The 27,289-nt window shown below is 44.8% G+C and overlaps 1 protein-coding gene across 17 annotated transcripts in view; it reads right to left on the reverse strand.

The window, feature by feature from the left end:
* Positions 1-3,244: 3,244 nt before the first annotated feature.
* AGBL2 (AGBL carboxypeptidase 2) overlaps positions 3,245-27,289 on the reverse strand; it is a 44,438-nt gene continuing 20,393 nt past the window's right edge. For 6 of the 17 annotated variants that reach the window (XM_070563859.1, XM_070563866.1, XM_070563862.1 and 3 more), the window contains 9 exons: positions 25,936-26,092; positions 23,961-24,087; positions 22,971-23,071; positions 21,790-21,920; positions 10,918-10,984; positions 9,576-9,698; positions 8,951-9,058; positions 6,263-6,352; positions 3,245-4,000 (listed from right to left, as the gene is read on the reverse strand). In XM_070563859.1, coding sequence (XP_070419960.1) covers positions 3,827-4,000; positions 6,263-6,352; positions 8,951-9,058; positions 9,576-9,698; positions 10,918-10,984; positions 21,790-21,920; positions 22,971-23,071; positions 23,961-24,087; positions 25,936-26,092 — 1,078 coding nt within the window. In that variant the 3' untranslated portion in view covers positions 3,245-3,826. The remainder of the gene's footprint in view (positions 4,001-6,262; positions 6,353-8,950; positions 9,059-9,575; positions 9,699-10,917; positions 10,985-21,789; positions 21,921-22,970; positions 23,072-23,960; positions 24,088-25,935; positions 26,093-27,289) is intronic. The other 11 variants (XM_070563870.1, XM_070563867.1, XM_070563860.1 and 8 more) reach the window with 5 other exon arrangements.

Below are 27,289 nucleotides of genomic sequence, written 5' to 3' on the forward strand. Positions count from 1 at the left end.
CCCCACCTTTCTGAACCCAATCTCACAATTTCAGCCTGTTTCTCACAGACCGCACAACTCAGCTGCACGGAGTCAAGGTGGGACCCACTTAAAGGGGAAAACAATTTCCGAGCTGCTTTTTAGTGCTCAGGTAGCATCGAGGTGAGGAAAAGGGGCTAAAGCTGCTGGACCTCGGCGAGCAGGAGCAGAGACGAGCCTGTCCTCCCCAGGAACGTTCCACTAAGAAACGGACAGCAAGGTCCCTGGTGGACTGCAGTTCAACTGAACTAGCCAGGCCGTACGGGAGGTCCTGCAGTCTAAAGGATAGAGTGGGCTTTGTAGGTTCAAGGGCATCCTGTGCAGAAGGTGCCGGGTCTCTGTGCTCTGGAAACATCTCTGCTAGTCTAGGTAATTAAACCGGAACTGGTCTGCGAAGAGCCTGAGAGCCAGAAGTTAGCAGTTCCAGTCCTGCAAAGCAGGCCTTCCGGGTGGCATTCTTGCCAATAGCTGTGATCAGATTTGGTGACAACATGGCTAAACTGGTGGTAGTTTCCGAGTGGCCAGGTCCCGAGACCTCCAAAATTCTTGCACTATTTTAATGACAAATGGAAAAAACACCCAGGATTTTTGCTTTCAAGGAGGCTCTGCATCTACAGTGCGGAGTTCCCATATGTAACGTCCCATCAGAAACTTCTTCAGAGTAATGCTTACTACCTTTGCCTTATCTGTTTAGACTTGTTTCTACCACTTTCAAGAGGTATTGTCACCTCTCCAAAAACAGAAAGGGGTCTGCTGCCACCAGATGGTAATAGGACCTCACTTATGACCACGTAGTCTGAAAAGTAAGGCTTCTAAAGAAAACGTGCTCGTCCCAAATCCCTTTTTTTTTTTTGGTAAGGAAGATTGGCCCTGAGCAAACATCTGTTGCCAACCTTCCTGTTTTTGCTTGAGGAAGATTGGCCCTGAGCTAACATCTGTGCCAATCTTCCTCTGTTTTGTATGTGGGATGCCATCATAGCATGGCTTGATGAGCAGTGTGTAGGTCTGCACCTGGGATCTGAACCTGAGAACCCTGGGCCACTGAAGCGGAGCATGCAAACCCAACCAGTACACCACGGGACTGGCCCCTCAAATCCATTTGAATCTCAAAAAGTTACTTTTATCAGTGACTATGCATTTAGATTATAAAGAAAACAAAGTATAAAGTACATTCATTACTTTTTCCCTATATCCTTGACTGTTGTTGACAACTGCTGAATATGAAGTTGACCTTGTCCTCTGACCCATTAAAACGCTATTTTTCAGGCTGGCCCCATGGTACAGTGGTCAAGTTCACACACTCTGCTTTGATGGCCCGGGATTCACTGGTTTGGATCCTGGGTGCGGATGTGGCACTGCTTGTCAAGCCATGCTGTGGCAGCATCCCACATATAAAACAGAGGAAGATAGGCACAGATGTTAGCTCAGGGCCAGTCTTCCTCAGCAAAAAGAGGAGGATTGGTGGTAGATGTTAGCTCAGCGCTAATATTCCTCAAAATAAATGAACAAATAAAATAAAATGCTATTTTTCGACTTTTCCCTGATTCCACTCTCACGGTTCACTCCTAGTGATCAAGATGCTTCGGGTTGTTTCTCCTGCAGCATGAGATTTATCATGTTCACACAGTCAGAATTAATCACCGCAGTTTGTCATTTTTAAGTTTCTAGCCAGAGTCACTGCTCAGCCTCCTTCCAAAAGCAGAACGAGAAATGACAGGCACATTGGCTTCTAGATGCTGCAGCATGGAATTCCTCGTGGGGCCTTCTTCCTAATCCGAGCAGGAAAACTTGCTCTCTTTTTTTCCTTTTTTGGGGAGGAAGATTGGCCCTAAGCTAACATGTGTTACTAATCTTCCTCTTCTTGCTTGAGGAAGATTCGCCCTGAGCTAACATCTGTGGCAATCTTCCTCTATTTTGTATGTGGGATGCCGCCACAGCATGGCTTGATGAGCGGTGCATAGTTCTGCGCCCAGGATCTGAACCTGCAAACCCCAGGCTGCTGAAGCAGAGCACACAAACTTAACCACTGGGCCACGGGGCTGGCCCCTGCCTCTCTTTTCTAACAACATCAAATAGCTCCTCCTTTACAAGACTGACTGAGCTGGGCAAGGCTCAAGACTGCTGAGTCATGGCCTCTTGGAGGCTGTGCCTGGATTGTGTAGGAGTCTCTCGTTTTTGCCCCTTCAGTATCTTAGCATCCAAACCACATCTCTCAGCGAGCTTTTTGCTCTCAAAAAGCACCTAAAAAAAATCTGACCATGCATTATTATTTTTGATCTCCCGAATATCACCATACTGGAGTGCCTTTTATAAACTTCCTTCAAAATTATTTGGAGCAAAAATAAGTTATTTCTGAACAAACTTGCAAACAAGGTTTGCCCTCAGCAATCTGAAACTGTTTTGGAACTTCTCCTTTAAAGTTAGCCTTTTAGGGACAAAAAGTGGGATTCTGGCTGGGTGCTTTCTAGATACTTAAAAGGCTGACTAATAGTTTCAGGTGTGAGTGAGGTGGGGAACAGGAGAAGGCCATGTGCAGACTCCTATGGAAACAGCACGGGCAGATATCATTCCTTTTAAAGAGACTCGCCCAGTGTGTGTCTGTCGGGGGGCGGGGGGTGGGGGGCGGCAGTATACGGGAACTCTGTACCATCGCCTCAATTTCTCTGTAAACCTGAAAGTGGTCTCAAAATAAAGTCTATTAATTAAAAAACCCACAGACACTGGGACTGTAATAAAATTTGTGTTGCCATGTGGTTCTCATCATGTCCCCCAGCTAGGGGTGGTGACTGAGAGAGTTTAAAAGTGATAATGAAAACATACTAGAAAACTTTCAATCCAGTGTGACAGGAAGAGGGTAAAGTCAAGACAGGAGGCCTGGCATGAACTGGAGTGCCCCTTCTTTTTTTTTCTGTGAGGAAGACTGGCCCTGAGCTAACATCTGTTGTCAATCTTCCTCTATTTTATGTGGGACGCCGCCACAGTGTGGCTTGATGAGTGGTGTGTAGATCTATGCCTGGGGTTTGAACCCGTGAACCTCGGGCCGCTGAAGTGGGGCGTGTGAACTTAACCAGTACACCACCGGGCCGGCCCTGAGTGCCCTTTCTTTGACATGTTGATGTCACAGGCTGTAGCCAGCAGATCATGCTTGGTGCTTGTGCGGAATATAAAATATGAAATGTCTGTTCACCTAAGATTATGCAGTTAACCAATCAGAGGAAACAACTGGTTAGAGAGAAAAAATTTTAATCAATGGGTTAAAAAACTTTTATAACCATGTTGAATATAATATATGCAACATTAGACTCCGAGTAATACATGAGCTGTCTTCTCTAGGTGGGAACGCCTCACTCTGAGCAAACCCGATAGGCCACAGCTTGACGGACCACTCATCGCTCCAAAGCTTTGACACAGGATTTCCTTAACATAGCACGCTCCCAGAATGTTTTAAAATAGAGTTTGATCTCTTAAAACTGATTTGCACATAATTTGAGAGAGAATATGTATTGGTTAAAATGAGGTATATCTGTGCTGTGGTCGCACGAGCACACACTTCAACTTCTGATAAACGAAGCTTTTCGATACAGCATCATAAAATTTCACTTTATCAAAAAATAATTTAATTCATGAGGTATGCATCTTGAGGGCATGCATGCAGTGTAAGCACACAGTGTCAGGACGGTGCATGACGAACGCACAATGCAGTATACCACAAAGGAGCGGAGCTCCCAATCGCACAACTCCCCTTGGTACAAGAAGCCTCTAGTCTACAACACACTGGGGAGCGCCCGTGTGGCACGGCCCGGGCACCTTACGGGTACGTGTATACGTGCAAGGATGGGTACACCGTCAGGGTGGCGCGGCCTCTCTTTGCAACAGGATATCTGTTTCTGGACCAGCTCGGCTTCATGTCTCGAGCTGGCTCTTGGCTGCGGTTTGTGCTTCTCTTTGCAGAACATGAAGCTGTAAATCCTGGCTTCTCTCTCTGGGAAGACAAGATAGAACAGTTGAATCACTTTATGCTGCAATTTCAAAAGTTAGAGTGCGGGTTGGGGTTGGTTTTATAAGGAGTTAGTGAGAAGTAGTTGCCTTTCCCCCCAAATACCAAAGTAGCTGACGTTGTCAGAGGGCAGAGGTGAGTCAAACCTTAGCCCTGACCCCTCGGAATGGCAAAGAAAGGTCCAGAGCGATATTGGAACTGCCCTGAGAAGTTGAGGGATTACATTTTATAGGTCCAGAAACATCACATAGAGGAAGAGAAGAACATGACCTATCCCTTGAAGGGGGAGACGGCCCTATTTTTCGCCACTCTGCTTATCTGACGTCATGGAAGTTAAACACCCACATCTCTGTTAGAGAAATATTACACCAAAAATCTTAAGAAAATGAAGTGGAAAAAAAAAACAAATGAAGTAAAGGAAAAGGTTTGGGTGGCATTCATCCACCACACTGGGTGTAACGGCCTGCCTGCTTACATGTTACAGCCTAACTGGCGCTGTGGTTTGGGATGTGTTTTCAGCCACCCGCGGCTTGCAATGATGCTGAAGGAGGCCAGAAGCCAGTTTGTGACTTCTCAGTCTGTCAGGACAGAATCCTCTGTGACCTGACTTTCTTTACACCTCTCTTCACTGCTCTTCCGTTTCTGTTACACCACGGCGGCTGGACTGTCTCGTCAGCCCTCCCGGAGGACCATCACCTCACAGGAGGGGTTCATGTCTGATGGTCCTCAACAGGCCCCGCACAGAGTAGGTTCTCCCGAAGATACCGACGGGTGAGTGAGCATGACCAGGAGAATGCCCAAGCGACAGATGTAGGAAGATGCAGGGACCTCACCTTGGGAGAACTGTCCATTCTGTATCTACTCTATCTACCTCCAAACGCTGTGGTTCTCAATCTTTGTTCCACCCGGACACAAGCAAGCAGCACCCTCCCACAGACACACCCAGGGCTTTTCGAAACAACAGCTTACTAGCTGTTTCCTCATCTCTTTTCCCCTTTCTCAGGAAAGATTATGCAAGTGCAAATGAGCAAGAGAGATGTTAATACAGGGATAAAAATGAATTCATACTAACGTATTCTTTTTTTTTGTTTTGTTTTGGTTTTTGTGAGGATGAGTGTCCCTGAACTATCATCTGTGCCAATCTTCCTCTATTTTGTATGTAAGACACCGCCACAGCATGGCTTGATAGCAGTGTGTAGGTCTGAGCCCAGGATCCGAAACTGTGAACCCCAGGCCACCAAAGCAGAGTGTATGAACTTAACCACTATGCCACCAGGCAGGCCCCTAACTTATCCTCTCAAAAAAGCAAATCAGGGGCTGGCCTGGTGGCATAGTGGTTAAGTTCATGCGCTCTGCTTTGGTGGCCCAGGGTGTGCAGGTTCAGATCCCAGGAACGGATCTGCACACTGCTCATCAAGCCACGCTGCGGCAGTGTCCCACATACAAAACAGGAAGATTGGCACAGGTGCTAGCTCAGGGCCAATCTCCCTCACCAAAATAAATAAATAAATAAATAAATATGGGGACCGGCCCAGTAGCACAGCGGTTAAGTGTGCACGTTCTGCTTCTTGGCGGCCCGGGGTTCACCAGTTTGGATCCCGGGTGCAGACATGGCACCGCTTGGCAAAAGCCATGCTGTGGTAGGCGTCCCACGTATAAAGTAGAGGAAGAATGGCATGGATGTTAGCTCAGGGCCAGTCTTCCTCAGCAAAAAGAGGAGGATTGGCAGTAGTTAGCTCAGGGCTAATCTTCCTCCAAAAAAACAAAAACAAACAAAGAAAATTAAAAAATAATAATAATAAAAAAGCAAATCATTCCCAAACCACGGTCCTGAACCATCGCTGGTAACCCTGGACGTGAGGCGCACCTCGTGACGGATGGCGGCGCCCCGTTTGTTGTTGACGTCTCCCAGGGTGGAGAACCGCTGCATCCCCACTATCACTGTTTCCCTGAAACGTTGCCATGGAGCTACAAAACGGCAGCTGCCTAACAAATGTTTGTTGAAAGAACACTAAACTCTCCACGGCAAGCTTTCGGCTGTGGGTGGCGTCCTCCGGGCCTGCGGCACCTGGTGGTCAGGTGCTTTGTAACCGGAGGGTGCAAACTACTGGAGATGCTCACCTGAGCAGGACAAAGCCGGGAAGGTGAGACTGTGCGGAGTGGGGATCCGCCACCCCTCCAAACCACATAATACATCCCAAACCCAAATAAAATTGCTAGCACGTGTGCATAAACGAGGTGGACTACCTGCGTTCTCTCTTTACTCTGAGACAGAATCAAGGCAGTCACGTTCGATGGGTCCAGGGAGGTGTCTTTGTCTCTCGCATTTAACTGTGACTAAAACAAATGAAGACATTCTCACTAAATTTCCACTCGGACAAGTGTGATTATATACGATATACAGCATTTCAGTGCTTTTTGACTCATGCATGTTGACTCATTATGATACTTTAGGAAGAAAAGAGAGGCAGGACACAAATGAATAAGAATTCAAAGAAAAGAAGGACACTAATATTTACTGAGTGCAGATATGCCAGGCACTTCAGACAGTTTCTCCTCTAATTCTCACACCAACCTTAGGATGTAGATTTTATGAGCCCGTATTTCAGATGCAGAAACTGAGTCCCAGGGTGGTTAAGTCAGTCACAGGATATTACACGGTGGGGCTAGAATCTGAACTCGAAACAGACTTGGGAGCTTGTGCTCATGTCACTGTTATATCAGACGCCAAACAGCCCTCAAGGCCGAGCAGGGCGAGGTGTGCTCCGTGGGGCCTCCTCAGAGTAAGGCAGTGGGGCCTCATTATACCACTGTTTACCACAGGGTAGCACTCTGCATGGTGAGGGCTCATTTTGCACCCTCTTCACTAAGAATTAGCTACCAATGTACTAAAATCTATTTTTATACATAAAAGAATCAAGAATTTCATAGCCACAAAACTCCAGAGTCCTACAAGTTGGCTGGGTGCCTCTCCTCTGTGTTCTCACAGCATCCCACTCTGTGATGTAATTTCCTGCTTACTTGTTAAAATCCCCGCCAGACTTTAAGGTCCCTGAGGCAGGGGTAGTGTTTTGTTCAATGCTGCATCTCCGGCATCCAACAGAGGGCCTGGCATGTGGCAGTCACGTAACGCCCTGTGTTGAACGGACGGATAGATGGAGGGACAGTAAAGCAGCCTGTTCTTATGTTCCGGGTATAAAGTCACAAATCACAAATATCTGACATCAGACTTCAGTGGTGTCTAAAGCAATGTCAGTGTCCCCACCAATTTTAATATTCCCCTGCTCCCAGTGGCACTGACACATAAAGGTAACATAGATGACTATTGGTTTCTTCACCTTGTGGGAGAGATGTGCTAACTGTAAAAATCGGAATTGGAATCCGTGAGATAAAGAGTGAAGCATGGAACAGAATAGAGAGCCCAGAGCTAAACCCATGCATAGATGGTCAATTAATTTTCAACAAAGGAGCTAAGAATATATAATGCGGCAAAGACAGTCTCTTCACTAAGTGGTGCTGGGAAAACTGGATATCCACAGGCAGAAGAATGAAACTGGACCTCTATCTTATACCATACACAGAAATCAACCCAAAATAGATTAAAGACTTGAACCTAAGACCTGAAACTGTATGATTCCTAAAAGAAAACATAGGAGGTAAGCTCCTTGACATTGATCTCGGCAATGATTTTTTGTATTTGACACCAAAAGCCAAGACAACAAAAGCAAAAGTCAACAAATGGGACTAGATCAAACTAAAAAGCTTCTGTAGAGCAAAGGAAACCATCAACAAAATGGAAAGGCAACCCATAGAATGGGAGAAAACATTTGGAAACCACATTATCTGATAAGAGGTTAATATCCAAAATATACAAGAAACTCATACAACTCAATAGCAAAAAAACCCAAAGAACCCAAATAAAAAATGGGCAGCGGGCCTGAATAGACATTTTCCCAAAGAAGACATACAGATGGCCAACAGGTACATGAAAAGATGCTCACCATCACCAATCATCAGGGAAATGCAAATCAAAACCACAGTAAGCTATCGCCTCACAGCTGTTAGGATGTCTATTATTAAAAAAGAGAAGAGAGAACAAATGCTGGCAAGGATGTGGAGAAAAGGGAACCCTTGTGCACTCTTGGTAGGAATGTAAACTGGTAGAGCCACTAGAGAAAACTGTATGGAAAATCCTCAGAAAATAAAAAATAGAACCATCATACGATCCAGCAATCCCATGTCTGGGTACTTATCCAAAGGAAATGAAATCCTTATCTTGAGGAGCTGTCTGTACCACCATGTTCACTGCAGCCTTATTCACAGTAATCAAGTTATGGAAACAACCTAAGTGTCTGTTGATGGATGAATGGATAAAGAAGATGTAATGTATATACAATGGAATGTTCTTCAGCCTTAAAATAGAAGGAAATCCTGCCACTTGTGACAACATGGGTGAACCTGGAGGGCATTATGTTCAGTGAAATAAGCCAGAGAAAGACAAATACTGCATGATATCACTTATATGTGGAATCTGAAAAAAAAAAAAAAAGAGTCAAACTCATGGAAACAGAGAGTGGAAAAGTGGTTGCCAGAGGCTGGAAGGTGGGGGAAATAGGGAGAGGTTGGTAAAAGGTACAAACTTTCAGCTATAAGATGAATAAGGCCTGAAGATCTAATGTATAACATAGTGACTACAGTTGTATTGTGTTGTGTAATTGAAATTTGCTAAGAGAGTAGAAATTAAATGTTCTCACCAAAGCAAAAAAGGTAAATATGTGAGGTGAGGGATGCGTTAATTAACTCAATGATGGGAATCCTCTCATTATATATGTGTATAAAACCACCACATTGTATACTTTAAATACAAAAAAAAAAATTTCAATAAATTTCCATGAGTGAGTTAAACAGAAAAAAAGAGTCAAGCAAAACCACTACCTCATTCAGTCTTGGTTTTTCATTTCTCACCATTGAAGAACTGGTATTCTTGGAATTTCTGGAAAAGGCATGCGGCTTTTGCAGAGTAGAAGCAAACCCTGCTCTTTCCTGGAAGGAGTGAACGCGAAGAGAACGTTTTTCAACTGACCCTTTGCAATTGATCCACTCATAACTGACCCAATTCACCCAACAGTAAAGCCCCCACCTCGGGCAGCATCTCCATCTTTGGGAAGCAGGTGGATGGTGTGGGTGTGGCAGCTAGGACGGGGAAGGAGCTGTCCAGGTGTCCTTGGCCTGGACCAAGCCTGCTCCTCTGCCACCCAGCCACTCTGGACGAGCTCCAGCCACCGCGTTTCCAGTACCACCTCCTTCCTCTGGAAATCCGGACTTGGTCCAAACCCAGAATTGCTATGCCAGAGTATAGTACAGGATGAGCGGGCCAAGGCTGAATCTACTCCGAGATGTCCAGAGGACCCATGGGAGGGCTCTGAATTCCAAACAGAAAGCCTCCCCCGCCCCACTCCCCTTCTGGTTTAGAGGACACCTTAAGGCCCTGTCTGGCTCCCACTCGGGAATACCCTAACCCTTTAACTAGACAGCAGAAGTAGGCGCAGAGCTTTCTTACTGCGACGTCTGTTAACTTGAACTCCCGCATCAAAGAATTTTTCTGATACTGCTCATTTCGCTGTTTCCTAGTCTGAAGTGGCTTCTTTTTCTTTTTCTTATACAGCCTCTTCTTCTTATTCAACTATTCCGGAAAGTACAGAGAAACTCGTTGAAGATTCCAGAGCTGTGTCACCCACATGTGGCACTCTTTTCACATAATACTCAAGACACAATGGCTAACCCAGTATGCGGGCCTTCACAGGGTGGAGTTCTTGTTGGTTTGGAGACGGAACAAACAGTTCAGGCACCTCCTTACCAGAGACGTCTACCTATTTAACACCCCAAACCCACTATCATAGATACACTGCCAAAGGGGCGCTCATGATGTTTACCAAATATCTACGATGTACAATATGAAACCAGATTTCTTACGGCAATGATGTCACGTACGGATAATGCTGACCATTAGATGTGTGGTTAAAAGATCTAGTTTGGTTGTTACCACAAGGTGGCTTTAACGATTAAGCAAATGAAGCTCAGGACGAATCTGCCAGGTACCCACAGCATGGTGAAGCTCATAGTGATGTTGCTGTGAATGCAGCTGAAGAAACCGTAAGGTCCAGTCTGATCTGGCTGCCTCCTGCTGATGCAGCCTTAATTTCACCCTATGATGGAGATATTTCTCAACACAACTAGGAAATCATGCGCATAATGAACCACAACACATATTTTGTTGTTTCTAAAGCTCTTGCAGCATCTATGTAAGAAAAAGTCTGAGGACAGATGGGGTAAAAAAAAAAATCACAATATACAGAAGTATAAAAAACTACATGAAGAAAGAAACATTTTTTTTAAGTATGGATCATTTTTAACAACCTCTACCTGTTTTTTTTTTTAAGATTTTTTTTTTCCTTTTTCTCCCCAAAGCCCCCCAGTACATAGTTGTATATTCTTCGTTGTGGGTCCTTCTAGTTGTGGCACGTGGGACGCTGCCTCAGTGTGGTTTGATGAGCAGTGCCATGTCCTCGCCCAGGATTCGAACTAATGAAACACTGGGCCGCCTGCAGCGGAGCGCATGAACTTAACCACTCGGCCACAGGGCCAGCCCCAACCTCTACCTCTTAACATAGTTTTCACCTTTAGTTAACTTTGGGATCAATACCGAGTCCTCACACTTTCCCCCTAGATTTTAAAATGTTATAAAGGACAAAATGAGAGACGCCAGGGCAGGGGAGCCAGTGAGGACGCTACTGCTGTATTTTCCGCAGATCTTAGGACAGCTGGAAAATTCCACCAGAGTATCCCCGAGTGCGGCTTTCAAGGCCACCACTTCCCGGGTGTGGGAGTCTATATACTCTCACCTCACGTGCGATGTTCAGTAGGTGAGCAGGCAGGCCGTCCGAGAGGGAGCTGTCAGAACCACTGGTGCTGTTTCCAAAAGTAAAGGAGAGAAAGACCCGCTGTTAACGTCCAGGAAGGGGGACATTTACCAGGCTGTCTGCCCGCCATCAGGATGGCCAGTCCACCATTTGCCTCCACTGTGTACGTGTCAGTTACTAAGAATTCCTGACGAGCATATTCATTCATTCACTCTGAACACCTACTGCAGGCCAGGCAGCGCAGCTGGCACAGGAGACAGAGAAGAATGCGGCAGAGCTCCGGCCCCAAGGAGTTCCCAAGCCATGTGGCAAAGGAAATATTGGCCAGATGGGCAAAGCTGCTCTCGGCAGCAACTGTGCGGGCCCCTGAGATTCTCCACGCGCCGCCCTAGAGGACACAAGGGCGTGGGATGTGGTTGAGAACAGAGGCTTTGTCTCATTCATTCCTGGCCAGAGAGCCAGGATCCTAGCGGGTACTCTGTAAAAAAGGCGTTAACTATGTAAATAAATATAATGATAAAGAAGCTGCAGGTCAGAGAGCATGAGCAGGACTTCTATCACCCAGGTGTCCCCTCACAAGTTCTGGATGCGCATCTAAAGTCGTCCCCCCAAGCTGTCTCCTCCCCTTTCTCAAGGGCTAGGATGAAGGAGCACTCAGATAATCAAGCCTGTCTTCCCCTTCATCGTGACCTTTGCTTATGTGTCACATTGTATTCTCCCCTTTCCTGGGCTGTGGGTGGCTAGAACTGAGAGCTGTGCTCTATGACAGGGCCCCCATATATAAAAATGTCTGAGGCAAAGGACTCAAACCTCTTGGGAAAAGACAGCATTTCAAGGCATTCTTTTGCCCAGCCCTCCCACTCTGTTCACGCCCCCTCCCTCCCTCAGTGACAACAAGAGGGCGAGGAGAAAGGCCTCTCTTCTCCCATCTGATTCCTGCTTCCCTATTCTCACAAGCCTTTTCCAGTCTGAGGAGCAGCCCTGAGGCCACTGAATAAGAGTCGCTCAAGTTCCTTTTGGAGATTACAGAAATGGGATTTAACAAACGGGATAAAAGCATCAGATGCAGGTGCCCCAGAAAGTGTCGAAAACCACGTGTGCGCATACAGGCAGGGCAAACTCGAACTGGGCTGTCCCTTCCAGTGTGCTTCCCTGGGTAACTAACGGTGAGAAGGGACGGGGGGGGGGGGGGGGGGGGGGCGGGGAGCCCCGTGGAGTCTGTGATGGCCGGCTTCCCGATGCAGAGGCTGGAAAACTGGTTTCCAGAATTCTTAACGAAATGCAGGCGAGCGTCCATGCTGAGCCAAGTGGAAGGCAGTCTGTGGTTCTGAGCTGACGGCCCGGCTCTACGTGTATGAGTTGATAAGTGGGGGGCATTTTGCCTTTGAGGCTGAAAGTAGAGAGGCGTTGGTGCAGTGGTCCTGGAGAGCTAGGCAAAGGATTCTGGGAGAGTGGAGGGGCGCACGGTGAATGGGGCAGTCAACCTGGCCTGACGGTTTGGTTTAAGGTTCTTAAGAAAACACGCGGGAGACTCAGACACTAGTGAAACCAGCAAACAGCCACTGACGATTAAGTATCTAGGTACTAAAGTTTTTTCCTTTTTGCAATTACTGATTATAGCTGACAAATAAAAATGGCAAGCAATAGGATATATTGGAGTATACGAGGAAGCCATTTGGTATAAACCTAATTCGGCCTGACTTTGTTTTTTCCAAAAGGGCCTGACTGTGGCCGTTGAGCGTGCTTTGTATATCTGCTTAGACATTTCCTATGGCCAGAACAAAGGCCCTTGAGATAAAGGTGCAACTTCCCCCCACATTGGCACTTCCTTAGGGATAAGCATCTTTCCCTAGGCTAGGAACCGATTGCTGCACTCACCTCCCAGCTCACCTGTGACCACTCAGCTGGAGACAACGGACTGCCACCCTGCTGTGTTCACTGAGACAGAAGACCTACCTGCTGTTTCCATCAATCTCTGTGCCGACAGAGCAGTCTCGCGACTGTTGTAAAAGGGGCATTTCAATCCTATGTGAAACATCCTCTCTGGGGGTATATACCACTCGGTGCACCCCACTTCTTTGGTGCCCTTTCTTCCTTCGGGAAGAAAGGCCCGGGTTATAATCCTCAGATTTAAGCTCAGAATAAACTCACCCAAATTTTCATTTATAGATTGGTTATGGATTATTTTCGTCGACATAGCTTTTAGCTGTTTAACCCACCCCTTGTTAACTGTGCTGCTTAGGCAATATGCTCTCTGACTCCCACTAGGTTCCTACAGATAATGTCTCCCTGGAGCCTGGGTCACCATGGTAATGGGCGTGTGAGCTGTTTTTCAGGAATTAGAACTCCTTGTCTACTTCAGGCCGGTTGAGACCACCAACTCATCAACCAGGCCCATGCAAATGTCTGATAGGTGGCCTTTTGACGTCAAGAGGCCAAAAACTCCACCCTCAGATCATGCTCACGCTGCCATTTTGTGAGCATGGGTCCTATGAAGAGGCCTGCAGTCTGACTGCGCTTGCACAGATCAGCAATCACTTCACCTCTCCTCACCTCCAATCACCTCTCTCCACATTTCAGACCACCTTGCCCCCATCCCATAAATATCCCCGAGTCCCTATTTTCGGGGAAGTAAATTTGAGGCTCAGGCTCTCGCTTCCTCATGTGGCTGCCTTGTGAGTAACCCCTCTCTCTGCTGCAATCTCGTCGTCTGTGTTTGGCTTTCTGGGCGGCCGGCAAAAACGAACCTGGTTCGGTAACAGTAGGACTGCTTTAGGGCCCCGGGTCAAATGTGCCACACAGAGACGGTGGGAGAGCCAGCCCCTTCCCTCTGTCCAGCACAGACTATGGTGCAGCCTCTGGCAGAAGACCCACACCCAGCCCAGGAATCTTCCGAGGAGGGCAGCTGGGGCAGGCCTGTGGCACCTTGGCCAGTAAGCTGGAGTAGAAGGTGTTCTTGCACGCCCATGAGATACCAGCCTGCCGGGGGCCTTCTAAAATAGCTGTGGAGCCTATGAGAGTGGGATGAGATCCTACATGCTAAATGAATTCAACAAATATTTACTGAGCTCTCCCCATGTGCCAGGTACTGTTCCAGGTACGTGAGATACAGAGGTGAACAAAATAAAGATCTCCGACCTTGTGGCACCTATATCCCAGTAGGGGGAGACAGACAATATACAACAGACACAATAAAGATGTAAATAACATGGAAGGACAGAAGGGAATAACAGAGTATAAAAAAAAGTAGAGCACCTAAGGGGGACAGGGAATGGCACGAGGGTGGAGGTGGGAGAGCAAGCTGCAGTACTGGAGTCATGAGGGAAGACCACATTGAAAAAGGTGACATTTAAGCATAGACTTGAAGGAGGTGAAGGAATTAGCCACGTGAATATAAGGGGGAAGAACATTTCAGGGATCTGGAACTGCTAGTGCAAAGGCCCTGAGGCAGGAGAGGGCCTGGCTGGTCTGAGGCAGAGGGAGGAGGCCAGTGGAGCTGTAGCACCGTGTGAGAGGGTGACGGGGGAGGTCAAAGAGGTATCAGGTGGCTAGGTCCTATAGCTTTGCAGGCCACTGTAGGGTCCTTGGTTTTTTATCTGAGTGTGTGTGTGTGGGGGGGGGCATTGAAGTGTTTTAAACAGAGGAATGACATGACCTAATTTGTTTTGTTTTTTTAATGATTGGCACCTGAGCTCACATCTGTTGCCAATCTCCTTTTTTCCTTCTCCTCCTTCTCCCCAAAGCCTCCCATTACATAGTTGGATATTCTAGTTGTAGGTCTGTCTAGTTGTGGTGTGTGGGACGCCACCTCAGGATGGCTTGATGAGTGGTGCCATGTCCACGCCCAGGATCCACACCAGCGGAACCCCGGGCCACTGAAGTACAGCACACGAACTTAACCACTCAGCCAAGGGGCTGGCCCCTAATTTATATTTTGAAAAGAATCACTCTCCTGGTTCTCTTTTGGCCTTGCTGGTCCCTTCTCAGTCTCATTTGCTGGCTCCTCTGTATCTCTTTGATCTCTTAAAACTGTGGTACCCAGCTCAGACTTGGCCTTCTTTACTCTATCGGCACTTACCCCCTTGGGATCTCAGCCAGTCTTAAGGTTCAAATATCACCTATCCAATGACAGTTCTCTCTATTGGGCCTCTCCACTGAACTCCAGACTCATATATTGAACCGCCTATTCGATATCTCCCTTTAGATGTCTAACAGACATCTCATGCTCAACACGCCCAACACTAGATTCCTGATCTCCGCAACCCCCTAACCTTCTCCACCCCCTGCATCTTCCCCATCTCAGTTACAGGCAACTCCATCCAACCACTGCACAGCCATTCTCTTTCTCGCATGCCTCATATCCAATTATTAAGCAAGTTCTAACGTTTGCAACTTCAAAATGTACCTAGAATCTAACCAATTCAAACCCCCCAACCACTACTACTACTCTGGTGTAAGCCACCATTACCTTTCACCTGTATTAGTGTGAGGGCCTTTTAACCAGTCTCCCTGCTTAGACTTTTACCATCTATTTTCCACACAGCAGCCAGAGTGTTCCTCCTGAAAATAAAACCTACGTCAGATCATGATGCTTCTCTACTTAAAACCTTCCAAAGGCTTTCCATCATCCTTGGAGTAAAAGTCAAAGTCTTCACAATTGTCTACAAGGCCCTACATAAACCACCTGCCCAACTCGCTAACCCTTTCTAGTGCCTGGAAGAGAGGCTGTCACAGAACAGGCCCTCAGTACACAGCTGCTGGAGGAATGAAGTGTATTTAAGAGTGCCATGATTTACTCAATATTTTCACCTGAGATTCAAAACCAAAGCCAAAATCAACATAACAACACAGCAAACAAAATTAAAAGAAAAAAAAAAAGGAGGTGATGTCAGCAACATGGCAGCGTGAGCTCACCTGGGACTCTCTCCCCTCCAAATTACAACCAAAAGGAGCAACTGCTTTCCAATAAAAAAAAAATCCTAATAACAGAAATTGTCAGAGACCCACAGCAGCCAAACAACGGAGCTTGGAGAGGCTGGAGCCGCCCTCAGAGGAGCTGGAACGGGGTAGGAGAGAACTTCGCTCCCTCCCCTAGAGTCTGGGATCACTGCCACGGGTGCGGGAAGGAGTGGGGGAGGGGCCACGCGACCCAGGTATTGTCCAGGACTCCCACCGCTGGTGCAGTGGAAACCCGCTGATGGGGAAAGCTTCCGTGTGCAGGGACCCCATCAAGCAAGGGCCCCGGGAGACCCGAAAGCGAGAGCAGATCCAATCCAGATGGCATGAGTGAAAGTGCCCCTGCTCCCCCACCCATGCTGCCAGCAGCCATCTCGGCTGAAGGCCAGGGCTCAGAACGTGCAGCTCTTGACCCCCATCTAGTGGCAACAGGCTGAAACTGCAACCGAATAACAGCATCATGCACAAAAACCACTCCTCTACCATGCAGCAATTTCTAAAAGCTCCAGTCCAAAAGGAAAACAATAAAAGTACAGAAGTAGGTCCTGAGGGCTTGGAAATGGGTAAACTAAGTGAAGATGAGTTCAAAATAGCTATCCTCAAAACATTCAATGAGGTAAAGGGATATATAGAGAAACAAGTCAACGAGTTCTGGAGTTACTTCACAAAAGAGATTGAAACTATAAAGAAGAATCAATTAGAAATACTAGAGATGAAAAAAAAAATGGATCAGATAAAACAGAATAGGGATTCCCTGAATGCCCATGTAGACAGCATAGAGGAGAAAATTAGCATAATTGAAGCGAGACAGGCTGAATGGCTCCAGACAGAGGAAGAAAGAGATTGAGGAATTTAAAAAACTGAAGAAAATCTCAGAGAAATAGCTGACTCAATGAGAAAATGCAACTTAAGAATCATTGGAATTCCTGAGGGTGTGGAAAAGGAAAATGGAGCAGAAAGTGTGCTCAAAGAAATAATAGGAGAGAACTTCCCAAATCTAGGGATTGAGAGAGAAATGTGTGTGGAGGAAGCTTTCAGATATCCTAGATTTGTCAATGTAAAAAGACCGACTGCAAGGCATATAGTAGTAAAAATGGCAAAAATGAGTGACAAAGAAAGAATACTCAGGGCAGCAAGGCAGAAGAAAATAACCTACAAAGGAACCCCCATCAGACTTTCAGCAGATTTCTCTACAGAAACCTTACAAGCTAGGAGAGATTGGAGTGACATATTCAAAACTTTAAAGGATAAAAATCTTCAGCCAAGAATACTCTATCCAGCAAAAATATCCTTCAAATACGAGGGAGAAATTAAATCTTTTCCAGACAAACAAAAGCTAAGGGAATTTGTAGTCACAAGACCTCCACTACAAGAAATCCTCAAGAAGGCTCTTATACCTGAAAAAAGAAAAAAAGGGAGTAAGGAGTCAAAAAACACAGAGTAGGGTGACAAATAGATAGACTCTGAATAGGATAGCAAATATTCAACTATAGTATTAGGATAAAGGGAAGGAAATCTCCAAAGCAAAGACAATCTTAACACTCTAACCACAAACTCACAACACAAGTTGGAATAAGAGATGAAAATAATAATTTAGGAGGGGAGGAGGAAAGGGACTGAAATAGTCTAGGCTAAGGAAGTAAGAAACCACCAGAAAATGGACTATGTTATACACGAGATTCTGAATACAAACTTCAGGGTAGCCACTTAACTAAAAAACAGAACAGAGACACAAAACATAAATAAGGAAAAATCTAAGAAACCCAGCATGAGAAATTGCAGAAGTCAATGGGTAGGCTAAAACACAGAGGACGAGAAACAAAGGAAACACAGGAAAACTGGAAAACGAGCAACAAAATGACAGCATTAAGCACTCATGCATCAATACTCACCCTCAATGTAAACGGATTGAACTCTCCAATAAGAAGACACAGAGTGGCAAAATGGATTAAAGAACAAGATCCAACAATTTGTTGCCTCCAGGAAACACACCTCAGCCCCAAGGACAAACACAGGCTCAGAGAAAGGGGTGGAAGACAATACTCCAAGCTAATAGCAAACAAAAGAAAGCAGGTGTTGCAATACTTATATGAGACAAAACAGACTTCAAGATAAGGCAGGTAAAGAGAGACATAGAGGGCCAATATATAATGATCAAGGGGACACTTCATCAAGAAGAAATAACGCTTATAAATATCTATGCACCCAACACAGGAGCACCAAAGTTCATAAAGCAACTATTAACAAACCTAAAAGAAACTATCAAAAATAACACAATAATAGTAGGGGACCTCAACACCCCACTCACATCAATGGACAGATCATCCAGACAGAAAATCAACAAAGAAATAGTGGAGCTAAATGAAAAGCTAACACAGTTGGACTTAATAGACATATATAGAACACTCCATCCAAAAACAGCAGAATACACATTCTTCTCAAGCACACATGGAACATTCTCAAGGATAGACCACATGCTGGGAAACAAGGCAAGCCTTTACAAATTTAAAAAAATTGAAATAATAACAAGCATCTTCTCTGATCATAATGCTATAAAACTAGAAATTAATTACAAGAAAAAAGCTGAGAAAGGCACAAGGATGTGGAGACTAAACAACATGCTATTGAACAAGCAATGGATCATTGAAGAAATTAAAGAAGAAATCAAAAAATACCTGGAGACAAATGAAACTGATAACATGCCATAGCAACTCACATGGGATGCAGCAAAAGCTGTATTAAGAGGAAAATTCATTGCAATGCAGGCACATCTCAACAAACAAGACAAATCCCAAATCAACAACCTTAACTGAATTACACCTAACTAAATTAGAGAAAGAAGAACAAACAAAGCCAAAAGTCAGCAGAAGGAGAGAAATAATAAAAATCAGAGCAGAAATAAATGCTATTGAAACAAAAAAGGCAGTAGAAAGGATCAATGAAACAAAGAGCTGGTTCTTTGAGAAGATAAATAAAATTGACAAATCCCTAGCCAGACTTACAAAGAAAAAAAGAGAAAGCTCAAATAAACAAAATCAGAAATGAAAGAGGAGAAATAACAACAGACTCCGCAGATATACAACAGATTATAAGAGAATACTATGAAAAACTATATGCCAGCAAAATGGATAACCTAGAGGAAATGGATAAATTCTTGGACTCCTACAATCTCCCAAAGCTCACTCAAGAAGAATCAGACAACTTGAACAGACCAATCACAAGGAAAGAGATTGAAACAGCAATCAAAAGCATCCCAAAGAATAAAACCCCAGGACCAGACGGCTTTCCTGGGGAATTCTACCAAACTTTCAGAGAGGATTTAATACCCATCCTTTTCAAACTACTCCAAAAAATTAGGGAAGATGGAACACTTCCTAACACATTCTACGAGGCCAACATCACGCTGATACCAAAGCCTGACAAGGACAGCACGAAAAAGGAGAACTACAGGCCAATATCACTGATGAACACAGATGCAACAATTCTAAACAAAATTGTGGCAACCCGAATACAGTAATTCATCAAAAGGATCATACATCATGATCAAGTGGGATTCATACCAGGGACACAGGGATGGTTCAACATCTGCAAATCAATCAATGTGATCCACCACATCAACAAACTGAGGAATAAAAATCACAGGATCATCTCAATAGATGCAGAGAAAGCATTTGAGAAGATCCAACAGCCATTTATGATTAAAAACTCTGAAAAAAATGGGGATAGAAGGGAACTACCTCAACATAATAAAGGCCATATATGACAAACCCACAGCCAACTTCATACTCAATGGGCAAAAACTGAACCCCATCCCCCTGAAAACAGGAACGAGACAAGGATGCCCTCTATCACCACTCTTATTTAACATGGTACTGGAGGTTTTGGCCAGAGCAACTAGGGAAGAAAAAGGAATAAAAGTAATCCAAATAGGGAGGGAAGAAGTGAAACTCTCGCTGTTTGCAGACGACATGATCTTATACGTAGAAAACTCCAAAGAATCCATTGGAAAACTTTTAGAAGTAATCAACAACTACAGCGAAGTTGCAGGGTATAAAATCAATTTGCATAAATCAGTAGCATTTCTATACTCTAATAACGAACTAACAGAAAAAGAACTCAAGAACACAATACCATTCACAATTGCAACAAAAAGAATAAAATACCTCTGGTTGAATTTAACTAAGCAAGTGAAAGACCTATACAATGAAAATTACAAGGCTTTTCTGAAAGAAATGGATGACAACATAAAGAGATGGAAAGACATTCCAACACATGGATTAGAAGAATAAACATAGTTAAAATGTCCATTCCACCTAAAGCAATCTACAGATTCAACACCATCCCAATCAGAATCCCAATGACATTCTTTACAGAAATAGAACAAAGAACCCTAAAATTCATAGGGGGCAACAAAAGACCCCGAATTGCTAAAGCAATCCTGAGTAAGAAGAACAAAGCTGGAGGCATCACAATCCCTGACTTCAAAACTTACTACAAAGCTACAGTAATCAAAACAGCATGGTACTGGTACAAAAACAAGTGCACAGATCAATGGAACAGAATTGAAAGCCCAGAAATAAAACCACACATCTATGGACAGCCAATCTTCGACAAACGAGCTGAGGGCATACAATGGAGAAAAGAAAGTCTTTTCAACAAATGGTGCTGGGAAAACTGGAAAGCCACATGTAAAAGAATGAAAATTGACCATTCTTTTTCACCATTCACCAAAATAAACTCAAAATGGATCAAAGACCTAAAGCTGAGACCTGAAACCATAAGGCTTCTGGAAGAAAATGTAGGCAGTACACTCTTTGACATCAGTATTAAAAGGATCTTTTTGGACACCATGTCTTCTCAGACAAGGGAAACAATAGAAAGAATAAACAAATGGGACTTCATCAGACTAAAGAGCTTCTTCAAGGCAAGGGAAAACAGGATTGAAACAAAAAAACAACCCACTAACTGGGAAAAAATATTTGCAAGTAATACATCCGACAAAGGCTTAATATCCATGATATATAAAGAACTCTCACAATTCAACAACAAGAAAATTAAATAACCCGATCAAAAAATGGGTAGGAGATATGAACAGACATTTCTCCAAAGAAGATATACGGATGGCCAATAGGCACATGAAAAGATGTTCATCATCACTGATCATCAGGGAAATGCAAATCAAAACTACACTAAGATATCACCTTACACCCGTTAGAATGACAAAAATAACTAAAACAAATAGTAACAAATGTTGGAGAGGTTGTGGAGAAAAAGGAACCCTCATACACTGCTGGTGGGAATGCAAACTGGTGCAGCCACTATGGAAAACAGTATGGAGATTCCTCAAGAAATTAAAAATAGAACTACCATACAATCCAGCTATCCCACTACTGGGTATCTATCCAAAGAGCTTGAAGTCAGCAATGCCAAAAGTCCCATGCACCCCAATGTTCATTGCAGCATTATTTACAGTAGCCAAGATGTGGAAGCAACCTAAGTGCCCATGAACAGATGACTGGATAAAAAAACATGTGCTTTATATATACAATGGAATACTACTCAGCCGTAAAAAAGAACAAAATCGTCCCATTTGCAACAACATGGATGGACCTTGAGGGAATTATGTTAAGTGAAATAAGCCAGATAGAGAAGGACAATCTCTGTATGACTCCACTCATATAGAATTTAAACATGTGGACAAAGAGAACATATTAGTGGCTACCAGGGGAAAGGGGGGTGGGGGGTGGGCACAAACGGTGAAGGGGTGCACCTACAACACGACTGACAGACATTAATGTACAACTGAAATTTCACAAGATTGTAACCTATCATCAACTCAATAAAAAATTTAAAAAAAAAAGAATTTCTCTGATTTTTCTTTGAAATGAAGTTTGTTACCTGGATTCAATGTCAGACAAAGAGATGTCACTCCAATTTCCTTCTAATTCCATATCTTGTCCAAGTTCATTGAATTTCTTATGGATTTCCTGTTGTAAGAGCTCTTTAAGCTCTTCTAGACACTGCATGAACTGTGGAAGGGAAAAAAAGAACTATTTTTCATAATTCATTTATTTACTCATCAAATACTTACTATGTATATGCTGAAAGGCATTTTATTTATTGCTGCGGACATAAAGATGAGTCAGCTGTAACCTCTGCTACTAAGGACACGTGAACAGATGCACTACATGAGCCAGAGGAGGAGACAGAGGGTTTTTTAGGGCAGAACATCCATGAACACTAGCTTAGCCACTTTTCCCCAGCTATAGCCAATAGGAAACTTCTTAAACAATGCCATGGTCTAATTTATTTTATTGTTTTGAGTAGCAAGGAGGGAAAAGTGAGTACGGGGTTGTTCAGATTTTGGCATCTGGCAGATATGATTTAATAGGCCACGTGGTGGTCAAATTCTCCTTTAGATACTTTTTTATTAAACAGTTGCATCCGGAGTGGTGCATATCACGTGTTCCCAGGGCCAACATTTGAGAGCGGGTATGAGAGAGGAGTTAGAGACCATGAGTACAGACTCCTGTTTAAGAAGTTGAACGATAAACGGAAATAGAAATAACTGCTGGAGAGATAAGACCAAAGGAAACCTCTGCTTGCGATTTAGCATCAGGGCAACTTGAGAACATCGGCACTTGAGGGGAAGATGTAAGAAGAGGAAAAAAATGAGGACACAGAAAAGAGGAGGTAATGAACGAGGCAAGACCTCAGGGAGGCCGTGGGGGGAGGTGGGCCAGTGCACAAAGGGCAGGATTAATTTTGGAGAAGAGGAAGGACGCCTGATTTTCTGAAACAGGAGAACGGGAAGTAAGATGGTGCTGCCATGGGCAGGCCTAGCACTGAGGGGCTGTGCAGAAGGGAAGCCGGCACGATGGCCTCCATCTTCTTGGTGAATTACGAGGTCCTACCATTTGCTGGGAGTGCACAGCCTGGGGATTTTCTTTGACTATTAAAACTTCAGAAAAAAATTAAAAGGAAAAGAGAGATGACCCGTAATCTCACTGGGCTGAGTTCAGACCCAGGTGAAATTCATCATAGCAGCAGGCCCACAGTTCCCGAAAGCCCGTTTTTACCTTGGCTCGGTCAGGATCACAGAAGTCCAGAAGGGTGTCACAGACTTGATGACCTAGGGACTTCAGGTCCTCAGTGGTAAAGTGAGTGTCTCTTTTATTGCCTGGAATAAATCCATACACATTTCTTATTAAATTTTAATGAGCAAATGCAAATCTAATTTGTGACTATCTCCTGAAAAACACTACCTCTGATTCTAGAATATTATGCTCCTGGACAGGGTCTCTCTCCTTCTAGTGTTAGTTTGGTTCAGAAGAATCTTTTTTGTTTTTCCTTTAATGTATGCTTTTTTTTTGGTGAGGAAGATTGGCCCTGAGCTAATATCTGTTGCCAATCTTCCTCTTTTTTTTCTTATTTTCTCTCCCCAAAGCCCCAGTACATAGTTGCATATCCTGGTTGTAAGTCGTTCTAGTTCTTCTATGTGAGATGCCGCCACAGCATGGCTTGATGAGTGGTTCTAGGCCCACGCGCAGGATCCAAACTGGTGAACCCAGGGCCACCGAAGCAGAACACGCAAACTTATCACTCGGCCCTGGGGCCAGCCCCCAGAAGAATCTTTGACAAGGAAGAGGTGTCCAGTCACGATGGCCACGGTGACTGAGCTCTTCCTTTGTGGTAGGCACCTGCCAGGTGCTTCACATGCGTTGTCTCACTAAGTTGTACCTACAGCGCAGGTACTACTATTATTACCACGTGAAGTAAAGTGATGTTCAAAGAGGTTGAGGAACATCCCCCAGGATCACACAGCTTTCACATGGAGTTCGAACTCAAACCCAGATCTGCCTCATTCCAGATCCTGAGCAACCACCACTCCACGCCCAGCAGGCGTTACGTTTCTCACTCATGCTTTGGGTATTCCATTTCAGCGTAAGGCACAGACAAGAAAACCCTCCAGGCGAATGATCTCCCCAGCATTCAAAGGGATTTCAGCTCCCCAGTGCTTTGCCTGGCTTCCCCCGCCATGCTGGCCTCCCACATACAAGAGAGCTTACCCAGGGTGGAGCCGCCAAAGGTGGACTCCATGGTGTAGCTGTTCAGGATCCCCATCCGCCACATCACCACTCGGCCTGTTCCTTCTTTGCACCTTTGGACCTTAAAATTACAACTGTGAAAAGAGAACTGAGGGGAAAGCCAAATCCTCTGTTAGTCATCAAGTGACAAGTGCGATGTCTGAGATTCATTAATATCACACAAGGATGGTTCCCTTGGGGTCTATATATTATTTCCTATAGTATGTTCCATAAAATGCTAATTCTGAGGGATATAAACAGGTATTAAAAAGGAAAAAAGGAATTGTGTGGGCATGCAAGTCAGGGAGATGAAGGGTTAATAAAATTAAACAGGCCTCCTCTGCAGGACTTCTCAGAGCATTTAATATGCCACTGTGGACAGTGATCTTCCCAAGGGGAGGGAGCATATTCCGTTTTTCAAACTTACTTGCCCATGAACCCTTCCTTCTCTCCCCCACCCCCTCATTACCCTGGGGACATTCTGCAGGAAAACCTGTTTGGGAAGGCCGGCTTAACTTTGGCATTCAAGGCATTAGCCAACCTTTCTAAGACTCATTTTCTCCCTCTCCCCAACTTGAACCCTTGGATCTGGTTGGGTTTCTCCTCTATATACTGTGTACGCCTCTCCCCTATAATCTCTGCCAGAATGCTCTCGCTCCCTTACCCTAATCTTCTCTGCTCAGGGTTCAATATCCTCCATTGTCTTTCATCACGACCGGAACCCTCTTTCCTCACTTGGGGTTTGTGACATACACTTGGCATCTACGCCACCTGAGCCCATCCTGCTGAAAATGCTTTACAGCTGGAGGGTAGCTCACTACCTAGAGATTTCTAAACGGTGCTCTGCGGAATCCCGGGGTTGCTCCTGCCAAGGCCTGAAGGAGGAGGCAGCGGGGGCAGGGGCCAAGCCCTCTCCCCGCCTTCACTCAGCATAGCTCTGCTTCTGTCTCTGATACCCAGTTCTGGCTGGGATTTCATTTGAAGGAAGAGACCCCCCCCCCACTTTTTTGCACTATCATTTAAATACTTCTCTAATTTCTTCTTTCTAATCACAGTTACATTTTGTGGATCTGTTCATGATGGTGAAAACCAGCTTGTAAACCAAGGCAGACACTCGGTATATGCCCAACTGTCACAGAGCAGTTACTCAGCTGACTCTCCAAGACTTTGCCGGTGTCCCAGTAGCCCTTTAACAGCTTACAGGTCTTCCTGACCTCATGTTACATAAGCCTTTCTGGGAGGCCCACACAACCTCAGCAGCTTCTTCAACCTTCAGTCTCTTCTTCCACTGCCAACCACAAGATTAAAGATGATCGAAAACTCTGCCTACTAAGAGTCCGAACTTGTGCCAGGCAGAGCAGCCAGAGAAATTTTTCAAAATCATCTTTATTGACATATAATTTATATACCGTAAAATTCACCCATTTGAAGTACACAATTCACTGGTTTTATATTCACAGAATTGTGCAACCATCACTATAATCTAAGTTTAGAACATTTTCATCAGCCCGAAAAGAAACCCAGTACCCATTAGCAGTCACTCCCCAGTCCACGCTACCCACACTGGCTGTAGGCAATCACTAAATGACTTTCCATCTCTATGGATTTGCTTTTTCTGAACATTTCATGTACTGGAATCATACAATATGTGGCCTTTTGTGTCTGGCTTCTTCAACTTAGCATAATGTTTTCAAGGTTCATCCATGTTGTAGAATTTCAGTACTTAATTCTTTTTATTGCCGAATAACATTCCATTGTGTGGATATACCACATTTTATTTACTCTCATCGGTCAACAGAGTAATTCACCTCTTTCTAAATTCTTAAAGTGCAGGTTGCTGGGATTTACCCAAGACAATGAAAAGAGGTACAAAGCGGCAAATCGAACACTACACATAGGAAGCAGTGAATTCCCTTCTCCCTTAGTCAACGGACAGAAAACGACCTTACGCGCTTACCTTATCTGGTGCATTTTTGCTTAACATTAAAGGAAAGACTCGCTCATGCAGCCAGTACTTGCGATCGTTGTTGTTACAGCCATACAGGAAGATGTTATTCTTTCGGCTGTGGCCATGGAAATCACAATACAAGAGAACCTCCCTTTCTTCAAGAAGTCTATTGAGGGAGGCAAACAAAGGGCTCAGTGGACAGCCAAATGCATGCGAATAATCAAGGATCTTTTGGAGTCTCTTCCTGAAGTATGTCTGTTGATACTTTCTCTCCTAAGAAAAATTTAACCCAATGGCCTTCAAAGGACTCTATCCCCATCCTTAGCCACTGCTGTAAATGTGTCACCAGTACTCTTTGCCCCTGCCAGTCAGAGGGACTTGAAACGGAAAAGTCCTGATGTGGATGGGGTGGTGGGCAGACCTTGAGAAAGTTGACAAGGAAGTGGAGAAAATTTACTGAGAGAAAGCCCATCCCGATGCAGGGCCGTGGAAGCAGGGAGAGAGTGGAGGCTGTAACTGCAGAGAGAAAAAGACAGCACTAAAGAAAGCCTTGCTTCCTGACGTTCCAGGGCTGGTTCCTAGAAGGCTCAGCTCCTGTGTCCCCTGATCACCCAGGTCACCTGTTCAACCTTCCAGACATGTTCACTTTCTCCGTGATGATGATGGTGGGATGAAGAGGATGATGACAACAACAGCGCATGTTTACAATGTGCTGGCTACCACGCTAAATAGATTACATGGATGATCTCCTTTAATCCTTGCAGTAACCACCCACGCAGGGATTATTATCCCCATTCTGCAGATGAGAAGGCTAAAGGGCAGAGAGGTTAGATCACTTCCTGGGTCACAGAACCAGCCAGTAGTAAAAGCAGGTCTCAAAGCCAGGCCCGTCTGATTCCCTAACATCTGCTCTTAGCCCTTTTGCCTACCAGCCCAACACCACGCCACCCTTTGACACACATATGGTTAGAAAGTGAGCATTCACTTGTTCTTACATGCTATACTTTCACTTACAAGGAAATGGGAGCTCCTTTAAGGTGGCTGCTGTTACATCACAGCCTTCAACTGCTTTTACACAGGCTTGGAAAATGCTAACTGACTTATTCTGCCTTTTTCATGAGAGGCGATGTAAGATAATTAGGAACTCAGACTTTGGAAGCAGAGGGCCTGTGTTCGAACGTCTTACTTACTAGGCAGTATGACCTTGGGCAAGTTACTTAACCTTTCTGGGCCTTAATTTCTTCATCATATACAAAATGCGGATACTGACTGATCATTGATAGGGTAAATGTGAGGACTAAACAGATCGCAGGTGTAAAGCACTGAGAATACTGCCTATCACCTCATCCATAAGCACGGACTA

The sequence above is a fragment of the Equus przewalskii genome, chromosome 11, assembly GCF_037783145.1.
Source record: "Equus przewalskii isolate Varuska chromosome 11, EquPr2, whole genome shotgun sequence".
NCBI classification, from domain to species: domain Eukaryota; kingdom Metazoa; phylum Chordata; class Mammalia; order Perissodactyla; family Equidae; genus Equus; species Equus przewalskii.